Source organism: Myotis myotis, unplaced genomic scaffold (assembly GCF_014108235.1).
Source record: "Myotis myotis isolate mMyoMyo1 unplaced genomic scaffold, mMyoMyo1.p scaffold_m19_p_8, whole genome shotgun sequence".
NCBI lineage: Eukaryota > Metazoa > Chordata > Mammalia > Chiroptera > Vespertilionidae > Myotis > Myotis myotis.
Genome location: NW_023416390.1, coordinates 77,404,424 through 77,425,296, shown reverse-complemented (window position 1 = coordinate 77,425,296; position 20,873 = coordinate 77,404,424). Strand labels below are relative to the sequence as shown.

General features: G+C 44.2%; 1 protein-coding gene across 1 annotated transcript in view; it reads left to right on the top strand.

Moving 5' to 3' along the window:
• The first annotated feature begins 873 nt into the window (after window positions 1–873).
• ACMSD (aminocarboxymuconate semialdehyde decarboxylase) overlaps window positions 874–20,873 on the top strand; it is a 55,485-nt gene continuing 35,485 nt past the window's right edge. The window contains exons 1-4 of the mRNA XM_036320575.1: window positions 874–1,041; window positions 10,671–10,715; window positions 15,634–15,730; window positions 19,875–19,924. Of these exons, the coding sequence (XP_036176468.1) occupies window positions 985–1,041; window positions 10,671–10,715; window positions 15,634–15,730; window positions 19,875–19,924 (249 nt within the window). The 5' untranslated portion in view covers window positions 874–984. The remainder of the gene's footprint in view (window positions 1,042–10,670; window positions 10,716–15,633; window positions 15,731–19,874; window positions 19,925–20,873) is intronic.

Genomic DNA, 20,873 nt, shown 5'->3' with positions numbered 1-20,873 from the left:
TGATTAGACTCCTTTCAGACTTTCTTATTCTATCCTTTGTACTTTGTGGCACTTTTATATATGGGCATTCTCTTCATCTCACTGTGCAAGTCTCTCTTCCAGTTTGTTAATTCTCTTTTCAACTATGTCTACTCTGTTGTTTAATCCATCCACTGAGTTTTTAATTTTAATTACTATGGTTTCTTTTATGAAAGTTCTATTTTAGTACTGTTGTTTTTCAAATGTGGCCAATCAGTTGATAGTCTCTTGGTTGATTTTTAAACTTTTATTTTAAATATATATATAATAAATGTATATTCTGTTTAATATCTCCAATATATATGTACTTGGAGGTTTATATCTATTATTATTCTGTGGACACTCACTCATGATGGCTTTTTTCCTCATGTGTGTAGAATTTTTTATTATGAGTCAATATTTTGTTGACCTTAGTCTGTGGCATACTGAGGGAATCAGTTGGAATTATTTTCTCCAGAAAGTATTTGCATTTTATTTTTCTGGGTATTGATGGGGAGGGAGTACTTGAGCATTACCAACCTGGTACCTTAACTAAAAATTTCAGTAGGCCTTTGACCAGTACTTCTCAAAGAAATTCCCAACGAAAACTATTTCTTCTTTTTCTTTTAACCAGGTGCTACGTGATTTTTTACTGTGTATATGTTGATAAAATTGAAATATTTAAAAACAAAGATTAGTCCATTTTGGACCTGCTGTATTCATAGGTTTAGTACAGTCCTTTTTAAAAATAATTTTGTGCTACACAGCCTGGCTACCAAAGAATTATTGACCAAAAGCTAAGTGGACAAACAGAACTTTGAACTTTAATAAGGCAGGTCCAGTGAACCCAGACCTGGCTGAGCAGGCCTGCTGGCCAGGGCCTAAAGATAGCTGTAAAGGGGCAAAGTAAATCAATTAACTCCATGGTGTTCATCTCTTGATATCAAAACTTCTTTCTTTACACGCTTCTCCTCTGATCCTGTGGAGATGAAAATTGACATCCATAATCATATTCTACCAAAAGAATGGCCAGATCTAAAAAAGGTAATGGTGACTAATTTGCTGAATTATTTTTGGAATTTCTCCAGGGTTTCTCAATGCCTCTATTATAAACCTAGCTTTTCTTGGAGGAATTAGATGTTAAGTTTCTCTGCTTTAGGAATGCTTTAAAATTATTTCGTAGCTCTGATTTCTTAGTTTTAAAAAATAACTTTTATATTAATTTTGAAAGAACATTGATCAAAAACGTCTCTCTCAAAATTCCTTTCCCCCCTTAAATGAAGCATTCTTTAAAAGCTCTGGACAATTTAAGTCAGGCAGTTTCACTTCCATTTGAATAACATATTCAGCTGCTGGGAAGGGAAGATGCATGCCAACTACAGAATTGAAAGTTACAGTTTCAAGTAAGAGACTATTAAAAAATGGAATGTGACAGGCTTCCGGGATTTCTCCAGCAGATCTCCTTTCCAAAATGTTTAAAATAAGATTTAGAAGCACCAAGATATAACTTATGGATTTTTTTTATAGTCTATTTTAGGGTGCTGCCTGAAATCTTTCCTTTTTGATGTTCTTTAAGCTGTAAATCCTCGTTATGAACAAGAGAGAAGGAACATCAAAAACCCCAGAGGAAATGACATGAGGCCTTCGAACAATGAGAGTCTCTAAAGACTCTGCTCTGTGCTTCTCCAAAGATGGCTATTTCCTCTTGGCATTAAAAACTTTTGAATGAATAACTGTAACTGAATAAAACCACTAGGAAGGTGGGAGACATGAAAGAAATCTAAAATTGGCTTGAGTTTTGTTCAGGCTAATTATCAGATTTTACCCAATCTTAAGCCTTCTCTAGAACTTTCACACCACTGATAATGTTTCACCTTTTTATCCCAAGTGAGGAAAAATGGATTAACCTAACCTCTGATCAAATAGTGGCGCATTGTGCAAGTAGCGGACACAATTTTCTTCTCACCGTTGACTCCTGGAAGAATGTTAACCTTAAGTGTTTCTTTGTTCATTGGTATTTTAGGTAAGATGGGTGGTAGGCATTGAGGATTGAAAAAAAGCTAACCCCATCAAACTCACCCCTCCAAAAGGAGTCTGAGTGCCTACCTGGGAACTTGCTGTTCTGAATGCTGTTTTCCTCGCCATATTTTATTAAAGCGTAAACACAACTTCACAATGTTTGTGATGATGACCCAGCGCAGCCTAAAAGGGTTCCTCCTCTGCTAAGGGCGGGGGGGGGGGGGGGGGGGACTGTATCCTGTGCCACAACCTGCCTCCCAGGACTTGTCTCCCACCCAGAAGCCTGCCTCTAGTGTGAGCAGAGAACTGGTCACCAAGAGCTGATCCCTTCTAAGTGCCACCTAATGCAGGGCCCTAAAGGTATTGTGAAAACTCCTTAGGAAGCTGAGGGATGCAGAGCATGGAGGCTATAGCCATAAATGTGTGCCTGGAGACTCGGCAAACATCTATTCTCCGGGCTCTTTAGCCCACCTCCCCTTCCTATCTCCTAGCTGTTGCCTCCAAGAGGGAGGGGCATTTTGTCCTGATAAACCAGGCTTCCATCTAGCAGTCTCACAAGCTGCAAGCAGATAACAGATACACATGATGATAATGATAATAATGATGATGATGATGATGATGATGATGATGATGATGATGATAGTAGTAGTAATAATAATCATAATACTCCTATACTTCCAGGGAGCAATATGTAATTTGATCCACATAAAATTTTGCTAACTGCAAAATTTATAGGATTTATATTATTAACGCTGCTGGATTAATAAAGTCCAGGAGACTCAGAAATGAGCTTAGAATCCCAGAGCTATGTGGGATCATGGCGGCCCCTCCCCACTACCACCACCACACCCAGCTGAGAGAGCTGGCCCAGGAGAACGGCACTGCTATAAGGGATGTCCCTGCTTCCTTTTGCCGCCCCCACCCCAAGTGCCTCCCTCGACACCAGCCCGCTACCAAACACACCCCAAACCCACCTAGGGTTCATCATGGGGTATTGGAACCTGGCTTCCAACCTGCATGTCAAGCAACCAGATCTGTTATATGGTAGAGTTTTGCATTTGAGTGCAGGCAAGCCAGTGACAAAACAATGAGCAGAAAACGGTTCTGTGTTTTCGAATTGGGAGGAGTGAGATAAATAAAAATACATGAAATGGTGCTGGGACCCATCTCCCTCTCTCCGCATTTTCAAACTATGTGGTCAGAGTGAGCATTGAAGTGACAGTGGTTAAGAGCAGTCTTCTTTGGTGTTCATATAGTTCAACAGTTCCAGCAGATTTTCCTTTGCCTTCCATTTGTTTCTTTTTTTTTTTAATTAAATCTTTATTGTTCAGATTATTACATTTGTTCCTCTTTTTTCCCCCCCATAACTCCCCTCCTCCCAGTTCCCACCCCACCATCCGCCCTCACTCCCCACCCACTGTCCTCTTCCATAGATGCACGATTTTTGTCCAGTCTCTTTCCGCATCTCCCACACCCCTTTCCCCCCCAAGAATAGTCAGTCCATTCCCTTTCTATGTCCCTGATTCTATTATAATCACCAGATTATTTATTCACTTGATTCTTAGATTCACTTGTTGATAGATGCATGTTTGTTGTTCATAATTTGTATCTTTACCTTTTTCTTCTTCTTCCTCTTCTTAAAGGATACCTTTCAGCATTTCATATAATCCTGGTTTGGTGGTGATGAACTCCTTTAGCTTTTCCTTATCTGTGAAGCTCTTTATCTGACCTTCCGTTCTGAATGATAGCTTTGCTGGATAAAGTAATCTTGGTTGTAGGTTCTTGGTATTCATCACTTTGAATATTTCTTGCCATTCCCTTCTGGCCTGCAAAGTTTCTGTTGAGAAATCAGCTGACAGTCGTATGGGTATTCCCTTGTAGGTAACTGCGTTTCTTTCTCTTGCTGCTTTTAAGATTCTTTCTTTGTCTTTTGCTCTTGGCATTTTAATTATGATGTGTCTTGGTGTGGTCCTCTTTGGATTCCTTTTGTTTGGGGTTCTCTGTGCTTCCTGGACCTGTAAGTCTATTTCTTTCACCAGGTGGGGGAAGTTTTCTGTCATTATTTCTTCAAATAGGTTTTCAATATCTTGCTCTCTCTCATCCTCTGGCACCCCTATAATTCTGATGTTGGTACGCTTGAAGCTGTCCCAGAGGCTCCTTACACTATCTTCGTATTTTCGGATTCTTTTTTCATTTTGCTTTTCTGGTTGGGTGTTTTTTGCTTCTTCGCGTTTCGAATCTTTGACTTGATTCTTGCGCTCCTCTGGTCTGCTGTTGGGTGTCTGTATAATATTCTTTATTTCAGTCAGTGTATGCTTAATTTCTAGTTGGTTCTTTATCACGACATCGAGGGTCTCATTAGATTTCTTGAGGATCTCACTACATTTATCGGCGGTCTCACCAGTCTTTTCGAGGGCCTTACTAAGTTTATCGGCAGCTTCTAGACAGTTCTTGAGAGACCTTAAAAGTGTGGTTTTGAGCTCTATATCTTCCATTTCTGACATTTGCGTCCTGTTTCTTTGTCTCCGCATTTTTATATCTTTTCTTGGTGCACCCCCTAGTGGTCTTTGTGCTCAGTCTTGTAGTTAAGCCTTGATTGTTGTCGGTAATACCAGGGGTGATTTGACCTCCAGGCTAACTGGCCCCATTTGTTTCTTAGGGGGCAAAATATTTCAAAGCAGCCATCTCTGATCTTTTCTCACCATTTTTTCAAACTTTCCAATAAAAGAATGAAGAGAATAAACCAGCACTAGTTTTATGTTAGAGAATGAAGCCTGTTTGGAAGAACGAACATCTCTTTTCAAACCTGAACTTTTAAAAAATTAAATATTAATAGACACACCTCAAAAACCTTGCTCTCCTTATGCAACAAAGAAACAGAAAAGCAGAATCAACATGCCGGCTTGATGATTAACTAATTATTACAAAAGACTAGGATTTGAGAAAGCTTTTCATTTTCACTTGCTAATATGTCAGAGTTAAAATTAAGATCTGTGAGGCAAAAAGAGAGCAGAATCAGAGGGCACTTGATTAAATTGTTTCTAATGAATCAGTACCCACACTCTCTGTCACAAATAGGAGCATGGTGGCTAAGAAATCACGGTGGAAGTGGTTTCTGGTTATCCACATGAGATTATTCATAAAGACAATGACGATAATAAGGTTTTGGCTTTTTCCTTCAGCAAGACTCTACTGACCACCAATGATGTGTCCAACAGTAGGGCTTGCAAAGATTCTTCTAATTTTAAATGGAGTCGAAAAATTCTGGCCTTTAGTAAAAAACATATATGTACATCTTCTTTCATTAGCAATAACTTAATTACACTTGATTACCCTAAGATTTTAGGAGACAAAATCCCAGACATAGTTCAACTTCTGAACAACCGCTGTGAAGAAATAGATATTTGGTTTCATCACCCTGGAGGTGCATCATTTACCTTATGAAAGTGTGAGATGCCCAAGACATTAAAAATGTCATTCAGTTCCTCAACCTGATTCATATGTTCCCAATTCAGAAGCACATCTTTTATATAGAGAAATGAATGCCCTTGAATTTTTAAATTTGTTATGTATTTTTCATGCCCATAAATTCCTATGGGACATTGGTCCTTGTCAGCCAAATAGCTTCAGACTGTAAATGCCTTCTGACAAGTGCTTGGACCAAAGTTACCACCGGGTCATCATTTTCCAACCTCAGGCTTGTTTCAACCTAGGATAAGAGCTGGGGGGCTAAATCCCAGACTTGGAGCAGAATTAAGTTGACCCAATATGTTAGGTATTTGCAAGGGGCCTAGAAGAAGCACAAAGTATTCACATGTTGTGCTTTGCAAGAAAGGGGAGGGAGGAACACAATAACAAAGGGCTCCTTCCTTCACAGTGCTTCTTCTTCATGTCTGATCCTAGAGTGTGCCTTATTTTACCACCTAAGGATAGAATAGACTGTCACCACTGTGCCACCCCACTGCCATCACTGCCTGCCACCACTACCATTACCATCACTGGTACCACCACTGCCACCAGACTCATTACCACAACCATCACCACTACCCACTCACAACCTCCACCATTGCCACTACCGCCACTATTATCCCCACCAAAACCTCCACCATCACCATCACCACTGTTGTCGCCACCATATCCACCACCGCCATCATCACTGTTAGCACCCAGGAGAGCCCTTCTATAAACCAGGTCTGGTGTCAATACTTTTCTATGAATTATCTCATTAATCCCCACTAAACCCTATGTCACAGCTGAGGTTATTTGTTAAACTCAATTACACATAAGGAAGCGGTGACTTCGAGATGTTAAGTTACTCCAACAAAGTCAAGTATCTTCTAAGTGGTTTGTTGTGTGTGACAAGAGCCCTCTGTTCTGCCTCCCTCTGCCTCTCTGCCCTTCCGCAGATGGGGTACTTTGTAACCTGCTAATTTATGCATGGGTTAAAGTTCCAAAGGGAATTCAGAAAAAGTAAGAAAGAGAGCTAGGAAGGAATGAAAGACAAAGAGGGAGGGAGGGAAAGAAGAAAAATAAAAACTTTTTTTCTACATTAAAGTAAGATTTCAATGGCAGATTTCTAGTTTGAGAGTTCATTCTGAAGTGTAACTGAAGGAAGCAATATTCTAGCCCCTCCTCCAGCATACTTTATCTCTGCACAGCTTGATCTAGGGGCAGAGAGTGGGGGAGCACAAAGGTATTGAATGCATGAAGGGAGGAGAGTGTGGGGACACAGGCAATAGAGAAACTGGGTACAGGGAGGAGGAACGTGGGCCCCTGGTCCACAATTTCCCTTGCGTGCCCCACCCACTGAGCCAGGTCCTCTGACATCCCTTGGGGAGAAGCAGGTAGATCCAGAGCTAAGTTGATTATTTGTTTTTTGTGGGGTTATTTTTGTTTGTTTGTTTTTTAATCCTCACCTGAAAGTATTTTTCCATTGTTCCATTTTTAAAGAGAAAGAGTTCTTTTTAAGGGAGGGAAGAACAAGGAGGATGGAAGGGAGAGAAACAGTGATGTGAGAAAGACACAGCAAATGTTGACCACTGGAAGTTCCTCGATTGGTTGCCTTGAGCATGCACCCCTACCAGGGCCAGGGATTGAACCTGCAAACCAGGTACATGCCCTTGACTGGGAATCGAAGCCCCGAGACCCTTCAGTCCCTAGACTGATGCACTAACCACTAAGCAATGCCAGCCAGGGCTAAAATGATTATTTGGAGCTGTAACCCAAGAACAAAACTTAGTCGCAGGTAGAATACAGGTGGTATAAAATTGACCCAAATCTTAAGTCTTTTGGAGCCGACCGAAGTCACAGCCGCACAAACACTCCTGTGCTGCAGGCCCAGATTTCCCCTCTCAGTCTGGAGGGGAGAGCAGAGCTAGGACGAGGGATCTGCCAAGCCCTGACTTCCTCAAGACAAACTCGCTATCATGACATAAGAACCAACCACTGTTAGCTGGTCTCCTCCAACCAAAACACGTGAGAAGTTGTACTCACCTTCAGCTTCTCATCTACCCATCACTGATGCCTGGAGCTGTTGAGGAGCTCTTCACATCACTGTCTCTGGCCGCCATACCCTCCCCTCTTACATCACAATTTGAGAGCCACTGCTTTGGAGCATGGAAATGTTGACCTCTGGAAGTTCCTCTCCAACCTGACCCCAAACGACCTTTTCAATCTCCATTCGCTGGCACCACCTGACCCAAGTTGTGGGTCAGAACCCTCCTCCAGGCTCCCAGAGAATTTGTGCATCACTCAATCACAGCACATCTCACATGTGATTATGGCTTTTCAAGTACTTGCCCAACCCAGCCCCACCCTCTCAAGACTGTGCTCCACATAAGCTGGGACTGTGCTCCACACAGGCTGGAACTGTTCTTCACTTTTATTTTCTCTGCCCTAGTAAGGCCAGTCATGGGTGGGATTCCATGAGGGTTTGTGAAATGAATGAATGAAGAGTGAATGAATGAATGAACAAATGAGATTTAAAAACCTATAGTTACATGAGTCACATAAGCCTATGTTCTTAGGCAGAGACTTACAAAATTTTTTAGTCATAACTGTCAAGGAGAAATATATTTCATATTGTGACTCGGCACAAACAACCACATATATAATGGAAACAAGAGTTTCATGAAATGAAAAATTACACATGGGAGGCATTCTGATCAATCTATTCCACTCCAGTCCACTCCAGTCCACTCCACTCCACTCCATTCCATTCCCCTCCACTCCACTCCACTCCACTCCACTCAACTCGACTCCATTCCCCTCCACTCCACTCCACTCCATTCCATTCCACTCCACTCCACTCCACTCCACTCCACTCAACTCGACTCCATTCCCCTCCACTCCACTCCACTCCATTCCATTCCCCTCCACTCCACTCCACTCCACTCCACTCAACTCGACTCCATTCCCCTCCACTCCACTCCACTCCATTCCATTCCCCTCCACTCCACTCCACTCCACTCCACTCAACTCGACTCCATTCCACTCCACTCCACTCCACTCCATCCCCTCCACTCCACTCATTCCACTCCACTCCACTCCATTCCATTCCCCTCCACTCCACTCCACTCCACTCCATTCCACTCAACTCCACTCAACTCCACTCCATTCCCCTCCACTCCATTCCATTCCATTCCCCTCCACTCCACTCCATTCCACTCCACTCCACTCCATTCCATTCCCCTCCACTCCACTCCACTCCATTCCACTCCACTCCACTCCATTCCATTCCCCTCCACTCCATTCCATTCCCCTCCACTCCACTCCACTCCACTCCATTCCACTCAACTCCACTCAACTCCACTCCATTCCCCTCCACTCCATTCCATTCCACTCCACTCCATTCCCCTCCACTCCATTCCACTCCACTCCACTCCACTCCATTCCATTCCATTCCATTCTACTCCACTCCATTCCACTCCACTCCACTCCACTCCATTCCACTCCACTCCACTCCATTCCATTCCCCTCCACTCCACTCCACTCCACTCCACTCCACTCCATTCCACGCAACTCCACTCAACTCCACTCCATTCCCCTCCACTCCATTCCATTCCACTCCACTCCATTCCCCTCCACTCCATTCCACTCCACTCCACTCCACTCCACTCCACTCCATTCCACTCAACTCCACTCCATTCCACGCCACTCCATTCCATTCCCCTCCACTCCACTCCATTCCACTCCACTCCACTCCACTCCATTCCACTCCACTCCACTCCATTCCCCTCCACTCCACTCCATTCCACTCCACTCCACTCCATTCCACTCCACTCCACTCCATTCCCCTCCACTCCACTCCACTCCACTCAACTCCACTCCATTCCCCTCCACTCCACTCCATCCCCTCCACTCCACTCCATTCCACTCCATCCATTCCCCTCCACTCCCCATTCCCCTCCACTCCACTCCATTCCCCTCCACTCCACTCCATTCCACTCCACTCCACTCCATTCCCCTCCACTCCACTCCATTCCACTCCACTCCACTCCATTACACTCCACTCCACTCCATTCCACTCCACTCCACTCCATTACACTCCACTCCACTCCATTCCCCTCCACTCCACTCCATTCCACTCAACTCCACTCCATTCCACTCCACTCCATTCCATTCCCCTCCACTCCACTCCACTCCATTCCACTCAACTCCACTCAACTCCACTCCATTCCACTCCACTCCACTCCATTCCCCTCCACTCCACTCCATTCCACTCCACTCCACTCCATTCCACTCCACTCCACTCCACTCCACTCCATGCCACTTCATTCCATTCCAGTCCAGTCCAGTCCACTCCACTCCACTCCATTCCATTCCATTCCATTCCTCTATTATCTTGGCTTGGGTTTTCCAAGAACCAGACCCTGAGATAAAGATTCAAATGCTAGTTTACTGTGGAGGTGACCTTAGAAAACACCAGTAGAATGAGGAAGAGAGACAGGGAAAGCAAGGCATCCAAAGAAAGTGTAGAATGTATACTTCACCCCAGTCAGACCTTTGACCTAGTGTATTCAGTGTATTCATAGAGGAGCATCCTTAGTCATTGAGTGAGGACTGCTGAGGGGAATGGGACACTAGTTTACTAGTACTAGAAGGGCCTGACCAACGTTGGCTTCAGTGGCAAAAGGGCTGGTGTGAACAGAAGTGTTAAGGGGAAGGAATAGGGGTGGAACACCAACACCATCTGCTACATACACTGTTTGGTATTTTTAGAACATCTGGGTCACTCACTGTTCACTAAATTGATTTCATGGGTCATAACACAGTTTGAAAAGCAGTGTTCCAATATGGAATTTCCTAAAGAGTGGTTCTTATATGTTCTCCTGGTGGGTGAAATAGTTTAATTGGTACAGAAACAAATATTTTTTAACATAAATCCTCATTTTAAAATTGCAACCTGCATGAGGATAAAAGGTAAAACTAGCACTTTTATGATATAGAATTTTATTCCTGAATAAATGCATTTAAGGAAAGAAAATAAATTGATTTAAATATAAATGTTGAATAAGTGGTGCATGGATATGAGGGGAAGATGGGAAGGTGGTACTTGAAAGGATGGAGCTCAGGATTCTTTGCCTCAGAAATGCCCTTTATTGCAGTCCTGTCTGCTTTGCTCTTTCCGTCTAACTGTGCCTCTCCCCCTGCAGAGATTCGGCTATGGAGGCTGGGTGCAGCTCCAACACCACAGCAAGGTGAGTTTCTCCCAAAGTGAGCCCGCCTCGGACCCAGGGACACCCTGAGCCTGAGACCTCCAGGAGCTCTCAACCCTTCTGCCCTCCTGTGGACTTTGCAGTAGGCAAGGGAGCAGCACTGAGGTTTCTCTAAATTATTAGAAAAAATGCGGGTCACTTCAAAGAGCAGCATTCCGGATGGTAAATTGGAATTTGAAAAGCCATTAAGAAACCTCTCTCTTTTTTTGCCCTCAAACCAATTTTAACATTTATTGCTCTGCCTTAAGAAATAGATGCTGGAGGGCATAGATTTGGGCACTAACCTGGCCCCCTCCACAGGTCATTAGAGTAGATGAAGGCCAACCAAATAAATGGAACAGTTAGGTTTGAGCACAAGCTAGAGAAGTTAAACGTTGGAGACCCGGGAGAAGCCTGTTTGGTAAGAGGAGAAGGTGCAAGGAGGACTGGGAAGGAGCTCAGAGTCCAGGACTGCAGAGAGGTCATCCCTGACTTCATTTCCAGAGGCAGCACGTGCCTGCGTGGGGCTGGGAGGGAACATGCCTGAGCGTCCAGCGGGAACACACGCGTGCCTAAAGCGGGCCTGGGAGACTCGCGGTCTGGGAAGACGCGGTTACCCTGTGCAGGGGGAACACATGCAGTGCGATAAGGTTGGGCGGCCTGCTTTTCACCAAGTGCTGGAGGACATAGATTTGGGCACTAATCCTGGAGAAGACCTCCTGGAGGAAGTGAGGCCCAGCCTGAGGCTTGAAGCAGGAATAAAGGAAACAGATTTCCAGGAAGAGAAGACAGGGAACAAAGGCATGGAAATATCAAATTTATCTAAGCCCACAACTCAAGCACTTGCTATGGCTGGGACCAGCATTTTCTCAAAATGCGATCCCCAAACCAGCAAGAGCAGCTTCACTTGAGAAGATGGAAGAAATTCAAATTTATGGGCCTCAACTCAGACCTACCAAATCAGGAACTCCGAGGAACCGGCCAGCAGTCTGTTTTGACAAGCCTCCAAGTGATTCGGACGCTTACTCAAGTTTGAAAACCACTGCCCATATTCATTCACTCACTGGGTTTTATTAACATCACCAGGCTAGGCCTGGGAAATATACTGGTGAACAAGACAGACCTGTTCCCTGCCCTCGTGGTGATAAACTTCTTCGGGGAGACAAACCTGATCACTTTGGAGAATGGAATGACAAACAGTGCTGTAATAGGGAGGCTATTTAGGGCTGGCTGCACGGGCAGCTAGTGAAGACTTGGAGGAAAGGAAGGAAAACCTGGAATAGCGTCCCTGGCTCAGGGACCAGCGGTTACAAAGGCTATCGCATGAGGAAGAGCTATGCTCAAGAAACAGAAAGGAGGGCATTGTGGCTGAGATGTGATGAAACGGGGAGGCGGTAGGAAATGAGACTAGTGAGGTAGGCAGGGGCCAGATCATAGAGGGGCATGTAGCACATGCTAAAGAGTCTAGATTTTATTTTCAACACAGTGCAAAGTCTTTGGAGTGTGTTCATGGCTTAAAAAGACCTTCAGCAGCAGAGAATGGATGAGGCAAGCAAGGGTTTTAGGAGCAAAGTGGTGGGAAGAAGCTGAAGAGGTGGGCAGAAGCCTCATCAGATGGAGCCTTGGAGATTGGGTGTAGGCCTCTGAACTTGATCCTGAAGGCAGTGGGGAACCATTACAGAGTTTTCAACACCAGAATCTGTGGGGCAGCTCACTCTCACCTTCATCACGGGGCATCCACTCAGTGCTGATGTGGACACTGAGCCGCACTTGTGTGCTGGGCAGTGCCAGTTCCGAGTCTGGGAGCAGTGATCTAAGCTGGCCTCGGGGCCTCGGGTCTCCCCGAGGAGGAAAACAAGCTGAGCAGAGCTGATTACAAGGCTTTGAGGAAGCCCCAAACGCAGGGACAGGCCGCTGTGATTTTTATTTTACTCCATATCCCAGGCTGTGGTCCGTTACCTTGATAATGGATTTGAATGGCCTTCATTTCATTTCGTTTTCATGTCAAGAGACTGCATAAACTTAACAGCAGATCTAAAAAAAAAACAACAAAAAAACCCCAAACCCAAAAAGGAAAATATTTAAGTCACATCTTGTCCTACATATTTCCTACATATTTCCAGCAAACTTGGATACCATGGTGGTGTAACAGAACAAAACAGTGGCATTCTCCTTCCTTCTCCCTCAAAACAAAACAAAGTAAAACAAAACCAAATATGTATTTTTTATAATTACAGTGGTCAGGGATTACAGCTGCTGGAAAACAACATGTGAATGTATACAAATATTCAAATTAGACTAACAGCAAGGAGAGCATCTAGCTTCTTTTCTTAATGAATTTCAATGCTTTTGGGATGAATCATGGGGTGTTGTGTGCCATGGGAGAGCCTTGTTCAGAATTGAAAAATTACCACTTGTCTTTTGGTTGAATATTTAGGAAAGTGTAGGTAGCAAGACAGTTTGTATGGCCTCCTCTCAGGAGCTGCACGGGGTGGGGGTAGGACTGAGTCCTGATGGCAAGAACCTGGGAGCATTTCAAAGGATGGACATAGGGCTTCTTTCTAAACCATGGGTCAGCAGCATCTACAGATCGCCACTGAGTGTTTTCCAGGCCCTTGGGGCTACACACACACACACACACACACACACACACACCATTTCCATCACACCAAGCATTAAACACACACTATTTTGTGTAATTCCATGTAATTGTGTAATTCCATGTAATTCCGATCATTGGGTTCCTGATTTGAAAATGATTTTCCCCTCACTGGGAAGCCAAGAAGAAATCCGAATGGATAAAGGTATTTATTCAATAGCGATCCTTTTGAGCTCAGTGAACAAAAGAGACAATACATATCAAGGGAGTCAGGGAAAGTGGGAAGCCCAAGGCAAGGGGCGGTTTCCATAAAGATAAAGAATCACAGACCAGTGATCATCGACTCCAGTGTTTGAAAATAAGTGTTGCAACCTAATAGTGAATCATAATAACAAGTCAGAGGATTAGGTAGGACAGCTTTAGAAATAAAAAAGATTACAAAAGAAAACAGCAGGATGCATTGTTCATAGTAAGAGTAAATGCTATTTCATGGAACTTTTGTCCTAGTTTGTATCTGTTTAAATAGATTTATATGGGTCTACTGGGTCACAATAGAAAATATATTTCTGCATGTGAGGTCACAGACAAAATGGATTGAAAGCAATTATTCTAGTCCAATGCTGTCATTTCTGTTTTTATTTTGAAGGTTAACTTTTCATTACATAAAGTATCATTTCAATAAATTCTCCGCCACCAGTACCCCTGTCGACAGACATAGCACATGGCCACTGCCAGAATCATTGGCAGGTTAGTTCACTGTTCTGCCTTTTTGCATCTCTTGCTCTTAATTAAAAACCAAACATTGATTGGCCAAGCTCAGGGCAAGGAGGGCAAGCATTTGGGCTTTTGAACTTTATTAGAGGAAGGCTGGGCTCTGCCTCCACCAAGACTCTGATAGGAGATTCCCCAACCCAGGAAAGGTGTTCAGATACTGAAGCAAGGAAACCCTGATGTCAGAGACTGGGTTCTGCTTGGACACAGACACCTACCATGGTTACACAAGTCACTTGCTCACTGACTTCTTCCCCCCCAGTCCATGAGAAATGAAAACATGGATCTTAGGGCTTCCTCATGCAAGCCAGATATGAAGGGGCTGCCACACCTGCAGGGGAAAAGTGATTGGCTTTCTCCAAGCAGAAATTGGGGAAGGTTTTGTCCATGGGATAGAAGGATGGAGAAGGAAGCTGTGGCAAGACCTGTGTGCAACTCGCAATCAAAACAAGGGGGAGACGGGGAGGGCAGTGACCCCATCAAGCAGAACTCAAGGCCTTTGATCACCACATGCCCACTTGGCGGGGCCCAAGGGCAATGTTGAGCCCTAAGGCACTGCCGGAGGTGGTGTGCCCTCACAGCAGGGAACAGCGGGAGACAGCCTAGTTAGCCACATGTCATTAATAACTAATACTTAGAATAACCAACACTTAGCATGTGTCAGATACCCATGTGTTTTATATGGATTCTCCCATGTTATGCTCACAAGATCTCTTTAAGGTATAAGTTATATTATTTTTTAAGGTAAGTCATATTATGTCCCTATCTTAAAGATGAGCAAATTGGGGCTCAGAGATGTTGTTTAACTTGCTCAAGACCACACAGTAAGTAGTAAAATGGGGACTTGAACCTGAGCAGTCTGATTTCAGGGACCTGGATCAGAACTTTTCCCTTTTCTTTAGGGATCACAAACTGGAGGCTGAATTTAGAAGCCACTGCCATGCTTCTGTACAGCCATTTACCATGGCCCCCTGCCCTGAGGAATAAGAGACAGTGTACACAGGCGGCACGATGCCTGGTGGAGGTCAGCACCTTGGCCCCAGGTCTCACATGCTGCGAGACCGATTCACTTCATTGCCCACCTCCGCCTGCAGGTGTTGACATCAGTGGGCCCTGCTCTGCCGGACAAATCACTTCTGACTATCCATCTGTGGCTGCTCTATAAAACCAGACGGCTGGACTACACAGACTATCTCCGAGGTCCTTTTCAATTCTAAAATGTTGTGTTTTATCTGGAGTTTTCCAGACACTGAGCCTTCCTCTCGGGGTTTGTAGCCAGTGGTTCAGGGAGAAAAGGTGACCAGCCAGCCTCAGTCATGAAGCCCCAAAAGGCCATGACCATGGCTTTGTTTCTCTCTGTACCTAACTGCTGATGCCTGCGCGCACACTCCTTTAACTCCAGGCCAATTGAAGGCAGGAGGGTGAAAAGCTGAGCTCTGCTGAAGGAACAGATTTCTCCTATTAGGGGAGAACCACGTTGCAAAGCACAGAAGAAAGGATTCCTCTAAGTAAACTTAGGTTAACGTTGCTGTTGTGCCTCTTCTGCCCTAGGGAGAAGCGAAGATGCTGAAAGATGGGAAGGTTTTCAGGGTGATCCAAGAGAACTGCTGGGATCCAGAAGTCCGTATTAGAGAAATGGACCAAACAGGTACTTACGCTGAGAAATGTTATCAGTGATCACATCTGATAAAAAGCCATGTCTCTCCCTGAAGTCTGTTGACCACTTTACAGGATTTATGTGATGGTAACTTCTGATGCTCTTTCCCTAGCTCCCTTCCCACCACATATTTCTAGACCAGGGACAACTTTTCTCCTCGGAGCCAGACTGCTCCAACTTCGCTTGGGGAGGGATGGGCCTTCTACTAGAATTGTTTTAGTGTGGATTAAAATTGTTTTTTAATTAAGTATAGCTGTTTAAAGTAGAATGTTATACCATAAAAAACATAAATGTGGCATTTTATTATTTTAAAGCTTTTTAAGTTCAAATGTATAGTATGTATTTATTATTAGAGTTGATTAAAAGAATAAAAATTAGCCCTAACCGGTTTGGCTCAGTGGATAGAGCATCGACCTGCAGACTGAAGGGTCCCAGGTTCGATTCCCGTCAAGGGCATGTACCTTGGTTGTGGGCACATCCCCAGTAGGAGGTGTGCGAGAGGCGGCTGATCGATGTTTCCCTCTCTTCGATGTTTCTAACTCTTTATCCCTCTCCCTTCCTCTCTGTAAAAAATAAGTAAAATATATTTTAAAAAAGAATAAATAAAAGAATAAACATTAGAATTCACAGAGTAAGGATGCCAGTTTCCTGCTTAGTCAGATTCAGGATCCAATTTCTTCCCACACTTTGTCTTGGTACACAGTACACAGAAAGTCCCCACTGACACATAAGGGGGTGGAAATGAGAGCAGTTAAAAAGCAAGTTAATGGTGTAATTGCAGAATCATCTATAATGAAGTTAATTCCAAAACTTGAAAGAGGAGAATTGGGACATTCTTGTTTCAAAGCTGAATCACTAACAATCTGAGAGCTGCTTTGCACTCCTTATCTTATATTTATAAAGCGAACTAGTCCCACAATTTAAAAAACCATTTAAAACATGGTATGATGGCCACGCTGTGCTTTCACTTGTTATGTGCCACCCAAGTACATACGCTCCAGAAGATGGGCCGAGCCTCTGGGCACGCGTGGGCCATGCCAGGGGAACTGCCCTACAACACTGCCAGGCCTAAGCTTCGACACCGGTGGTCTAGATGTAGACCAGAAAACAAACACTTCATACCCACAAATGAAGGAGCAGCTCAGAACTACCGCCTCTTTAATCAAAGATAAATGTATAAGAAGTTAAAATATATACACAGAGATGGCAGGAGGCATTTTGCTCTAAAGTCTACACAAAAATGAGTTAGCCTGTCAGCCCCAAATGAGGAGGTGGTCTATGGAATGTTAGAATTTGGTCCAGGATACTTTGGATGAGGAATTGCTTTATAGTTTTTATAAATAATTAAGGGTATATTTAAATGGCATTCTAAATGAACTTTGCAGAAAGCCTGAAGACCTCTGCAGACCATTCCACAGAACACAGCGTGTATGTCCCTGGTCTAGAAATATGTGGTGGGAAGGGAGCTAGGGAAAGAGCATGCTTCTCATATCTACAGCAAAGAGCAAGGCTTTGCTCTAAATGTAACCCTGAGCAAGGATCCTCGTCCCTTCAAGGAGAAAACTAGAGGAAATGAGACTTGGATGACTGGTATTGGCTTAGATAAAGGGTGTCCCCTTTGGGTTTGCTGTGTGTTTCATTCATTGGCTGTCTTTGAGAGCACAGTCATGGCTATTCCTTGCTGAGCATTTACTTTGTGCCAGGCACTTTTCTCAGCACCTAACATGTATCAACTCATTTAATCCCTATAACAACCCTAGGGAGGTATCATTTATTATTATGCCCATTTTACAGATGAAGAAACTAAGAAACAGAGGTTAAACAACTTGCCCATGATCACACAGTTTGTAGGAGTCAGAACCAGGATTTGAACCCGGGCAGTCTGCCCCCAAGGGCTTAACAACTACATCTTACCACCTCTGTGGAGGTAAGAAAATAAATGACAAAGGCCCAACACAGAATATTCCAGCAATCCATGCGATCTTCACAGGGAGGGAAATGTAACTGGCAGCCCCTGGGTCACTTCATCACAAGATCCATCACAAGAAAGGCCAAAATAATAACAGTGAGATGATACACATGTAAGCATTTCCTAAGTCCTCAACTAGGTTGGGTTCCTACTGAAGCTGGTTCTGGAACAGACCCAGGAAGGTCAGAATTGGGGAGGGATCCAGGCCTGGTGCCGGCTGGGGTGGAAGCTCAACACCTCTAAGTGGCAGGCATTGTTCTATCTATTGTTACCTAAGGGGCAGGGGCCAGTAAGTTAATGGATTTGCTCAAGATCACATAGCTAGTAACAAGCAGAGCCAAGATTGTGCTTAGGGCTCTTTTCATTCCACCACAAAAGCTTTTCCCAAACCTCCCTCAGGGTAAGGATCACCTGGGGTGCTGGTTAAATTTTTTTTCAGGCCCCATCCACTAAATCAGAATTTCCAAAGGAGGGCCTAGGAATTTGTTTTTAAAATGTTCTGCCCTCACCCCAATTTTAATCAACAAGTAAGTTGTATAGAGGTTGTGCTATGTCATACTGCTAACCCTCTCCTTTAAAAAAATGTAAGTTCTAACTGTATTAGACTTGTTTTCCCCCTTTAGTTCTGAGAGGCCAAAGAATATGTATCAAAATCAACCAATATACAAATAATACAATAACTATGTCAATATGAAATATTGTGACAAGTAATGCTCACTGGGATATAGGGAAGGAGAAAGGCTGGACAGGAGCCTAAGCACCACTTTCAAATGTGACCTTAGATCTAATCTATAAAATAGAGGAAATGGAGTAATGTAAGTGAAAGTATTTATGTAAAATGTAAAAAATTTTACAATTGAAAGGTCCTCATCTGTTTGATACTAATCAATGAATGTAAATAATATCTTGTGACAATGATTAACAGTACTCTCTTACCAAACCTGCAGTCTTTCATTTATTGGGTATGTTCAGGACCACTTGGGATGCTGGTGCTATGGCATGGAGAAACCACTTGAATACAAGTGGTGTTTGTATTCAAGTAGAGGAAGGCACAGAATAAACACAGAAATGACAGACTGTAATAAGTATTAGAAAAGGAAAGGAATAGAACAATGGGATAGATCATGGCTGGAATAACAAGGAGACCACTCTGAGGAGATGACATGTGAAATGAGACCTTAGGGTAAAAAAGAGCCCATCTTGTGATGAGCCAAAAGAAAAGCATGCAGGTAGGAGGAAGGCAAAGGTCCAGAGGCAGAAAACAGTTCCAAAGATCAGGCAGGAAACCAAGGAACATTATGTAGCCCCAAGAGAGACTGTATGGACCTTGTAGACCATGCTCAAGTCTGGATTTTACCCTAGTATGATGGAAAGTCCTGGAAGTTTTGAGCAAGAGAATGACTTGATCTAAGTTTTAACACCTCACTCTGATTTCTGAGTGGGGAACAAACCATAGGACAAGAAAGGTGGCAGGGACCGGTGCGGAGGCTTCTGCAGTGGTCCATGTAGGAGGTGCTGATAGGCTGGTTAGTAGTGGCAGGAGATGCCTGGGTGTATGAAAGGAATTGAAGTAGAGCTAACAGGTCTTGCTGGTGGGTCAGATGTGGACATGAGGAAAAGAGAGCCACCCTCCATTTGGCAGCCTCTTTCCTGACACCCGAGCTCCAAGAGCTTGATGATAGAGATTCCAGGCCTCCTGGATGTTGGATTCTGGAGCCAAATCCCGGGTCCCATTCTGAGCATTGCAGACAGTGGGACTCAGAACCACTTAGCAGCTAATTAAAGAGGGGGAGAAAGTGACTGGGAAAAACACGGTCCATCATGAGCTAAGATAAAAAGCCCTGAAAAAAACTGCTGGGGAAATGTCTTGCTTACATAGACCTTCACAAAAAGGAGGGTAGAGATAACCCTTGACAAAGAGTGTCAATTAGTTCTTAAATGATTTCATTTTTGTCTAGCATTTACCCCTCCTCTGAGAACCCAACACTGAGGGATGAGGGAGGTCTGGGACAGAAATCCTGAGAGAAAGTGGACAGGGAGGAACAGCCAGGGAAGGGAGAGCGAGGACGAAGTGGAGTGAAGAATTGCTGGCCTACTGGGCCTAGGAAATACAGGAAAGTCTGGGCTATTCTCATTGGCTTTGCCTTTCTCTGTGTCTGTGTCTAGGAGTGACCGTGCAAGCCCTTTCCACAGTTCCCGTCATGTTTAGCTACTGGGTGAGTATGAAACTTCAAACCATCTTCTCGTTGGGCAAAGGGTTATGTCTGGCAAGTTGGTAGATGACTCACTTAACATTGCCCCAACTCCCCTGTTTCTCCCCTATAGAGATCAGTGGTGTCCCTCAGCTTCTCACATTGCAGTGTGCCCTTCTGGGCCTGTCTTCTTAGTCCTGTCCTTGCTCTAGACCCAGGTCGGCAAACCACGGCTCGCAAGCCACATGTGGCTCTTTGGCCCCTTGAGTGTAGCTCTTCCACAAAATACCACATGCGGGCTCGCACATACAGTGCGATTGAAACTTCGTGGCCCATGCGCAGAAGTCGGTATTTTCTGGAAGAGCCGCATTCAAGGGGTCAAAGAGCCGCACGTGGCTCGAGAGCCATGGTTTGCTGAGCCGCAGTTTGCCGACCACTGCAGACCCACAGGGTCCAGTATAGTCGCCAACAGTTGCACATCACTATGTGACTCACATTGTATTTTCACTGGACGCACAGTTCTAGACCCAACCTAAATTTCCATCAGCACTTACCTGTCTGATGACTCATCCCCTCAGTGCCTTACTCAATATTCAACAAGAGAGTGTATTCTGAGGTGATGATGAGTTTGAGGTGGGAACAATAATAATGGCCTATATGTTGCCTCTCCCAGGGAAATGTACAATTCAAAATGGGATTCCTGGAGTTGGCCGCTTTTCCCCAAGTGATTAAGTGTCAAGTGCTGAAGTTTCAGGCTTGATTGCGAGCTTGTGGAAGGACACTTTTGTACACAGCTGGGGGTGCACCGGCGCCTGCTCACACATGCAAATATTCACTCCTGTTGTGGTTTAAGCAGCAATGACAATACCACCTGCTCACACATACTTCCCCACCGGGGCTCATAATTCCAGTGCTAGTGGTTCAGTCTTGATCTGTTTCTGTGATTAGATTCATGATTTAGATAGGTTTAAAT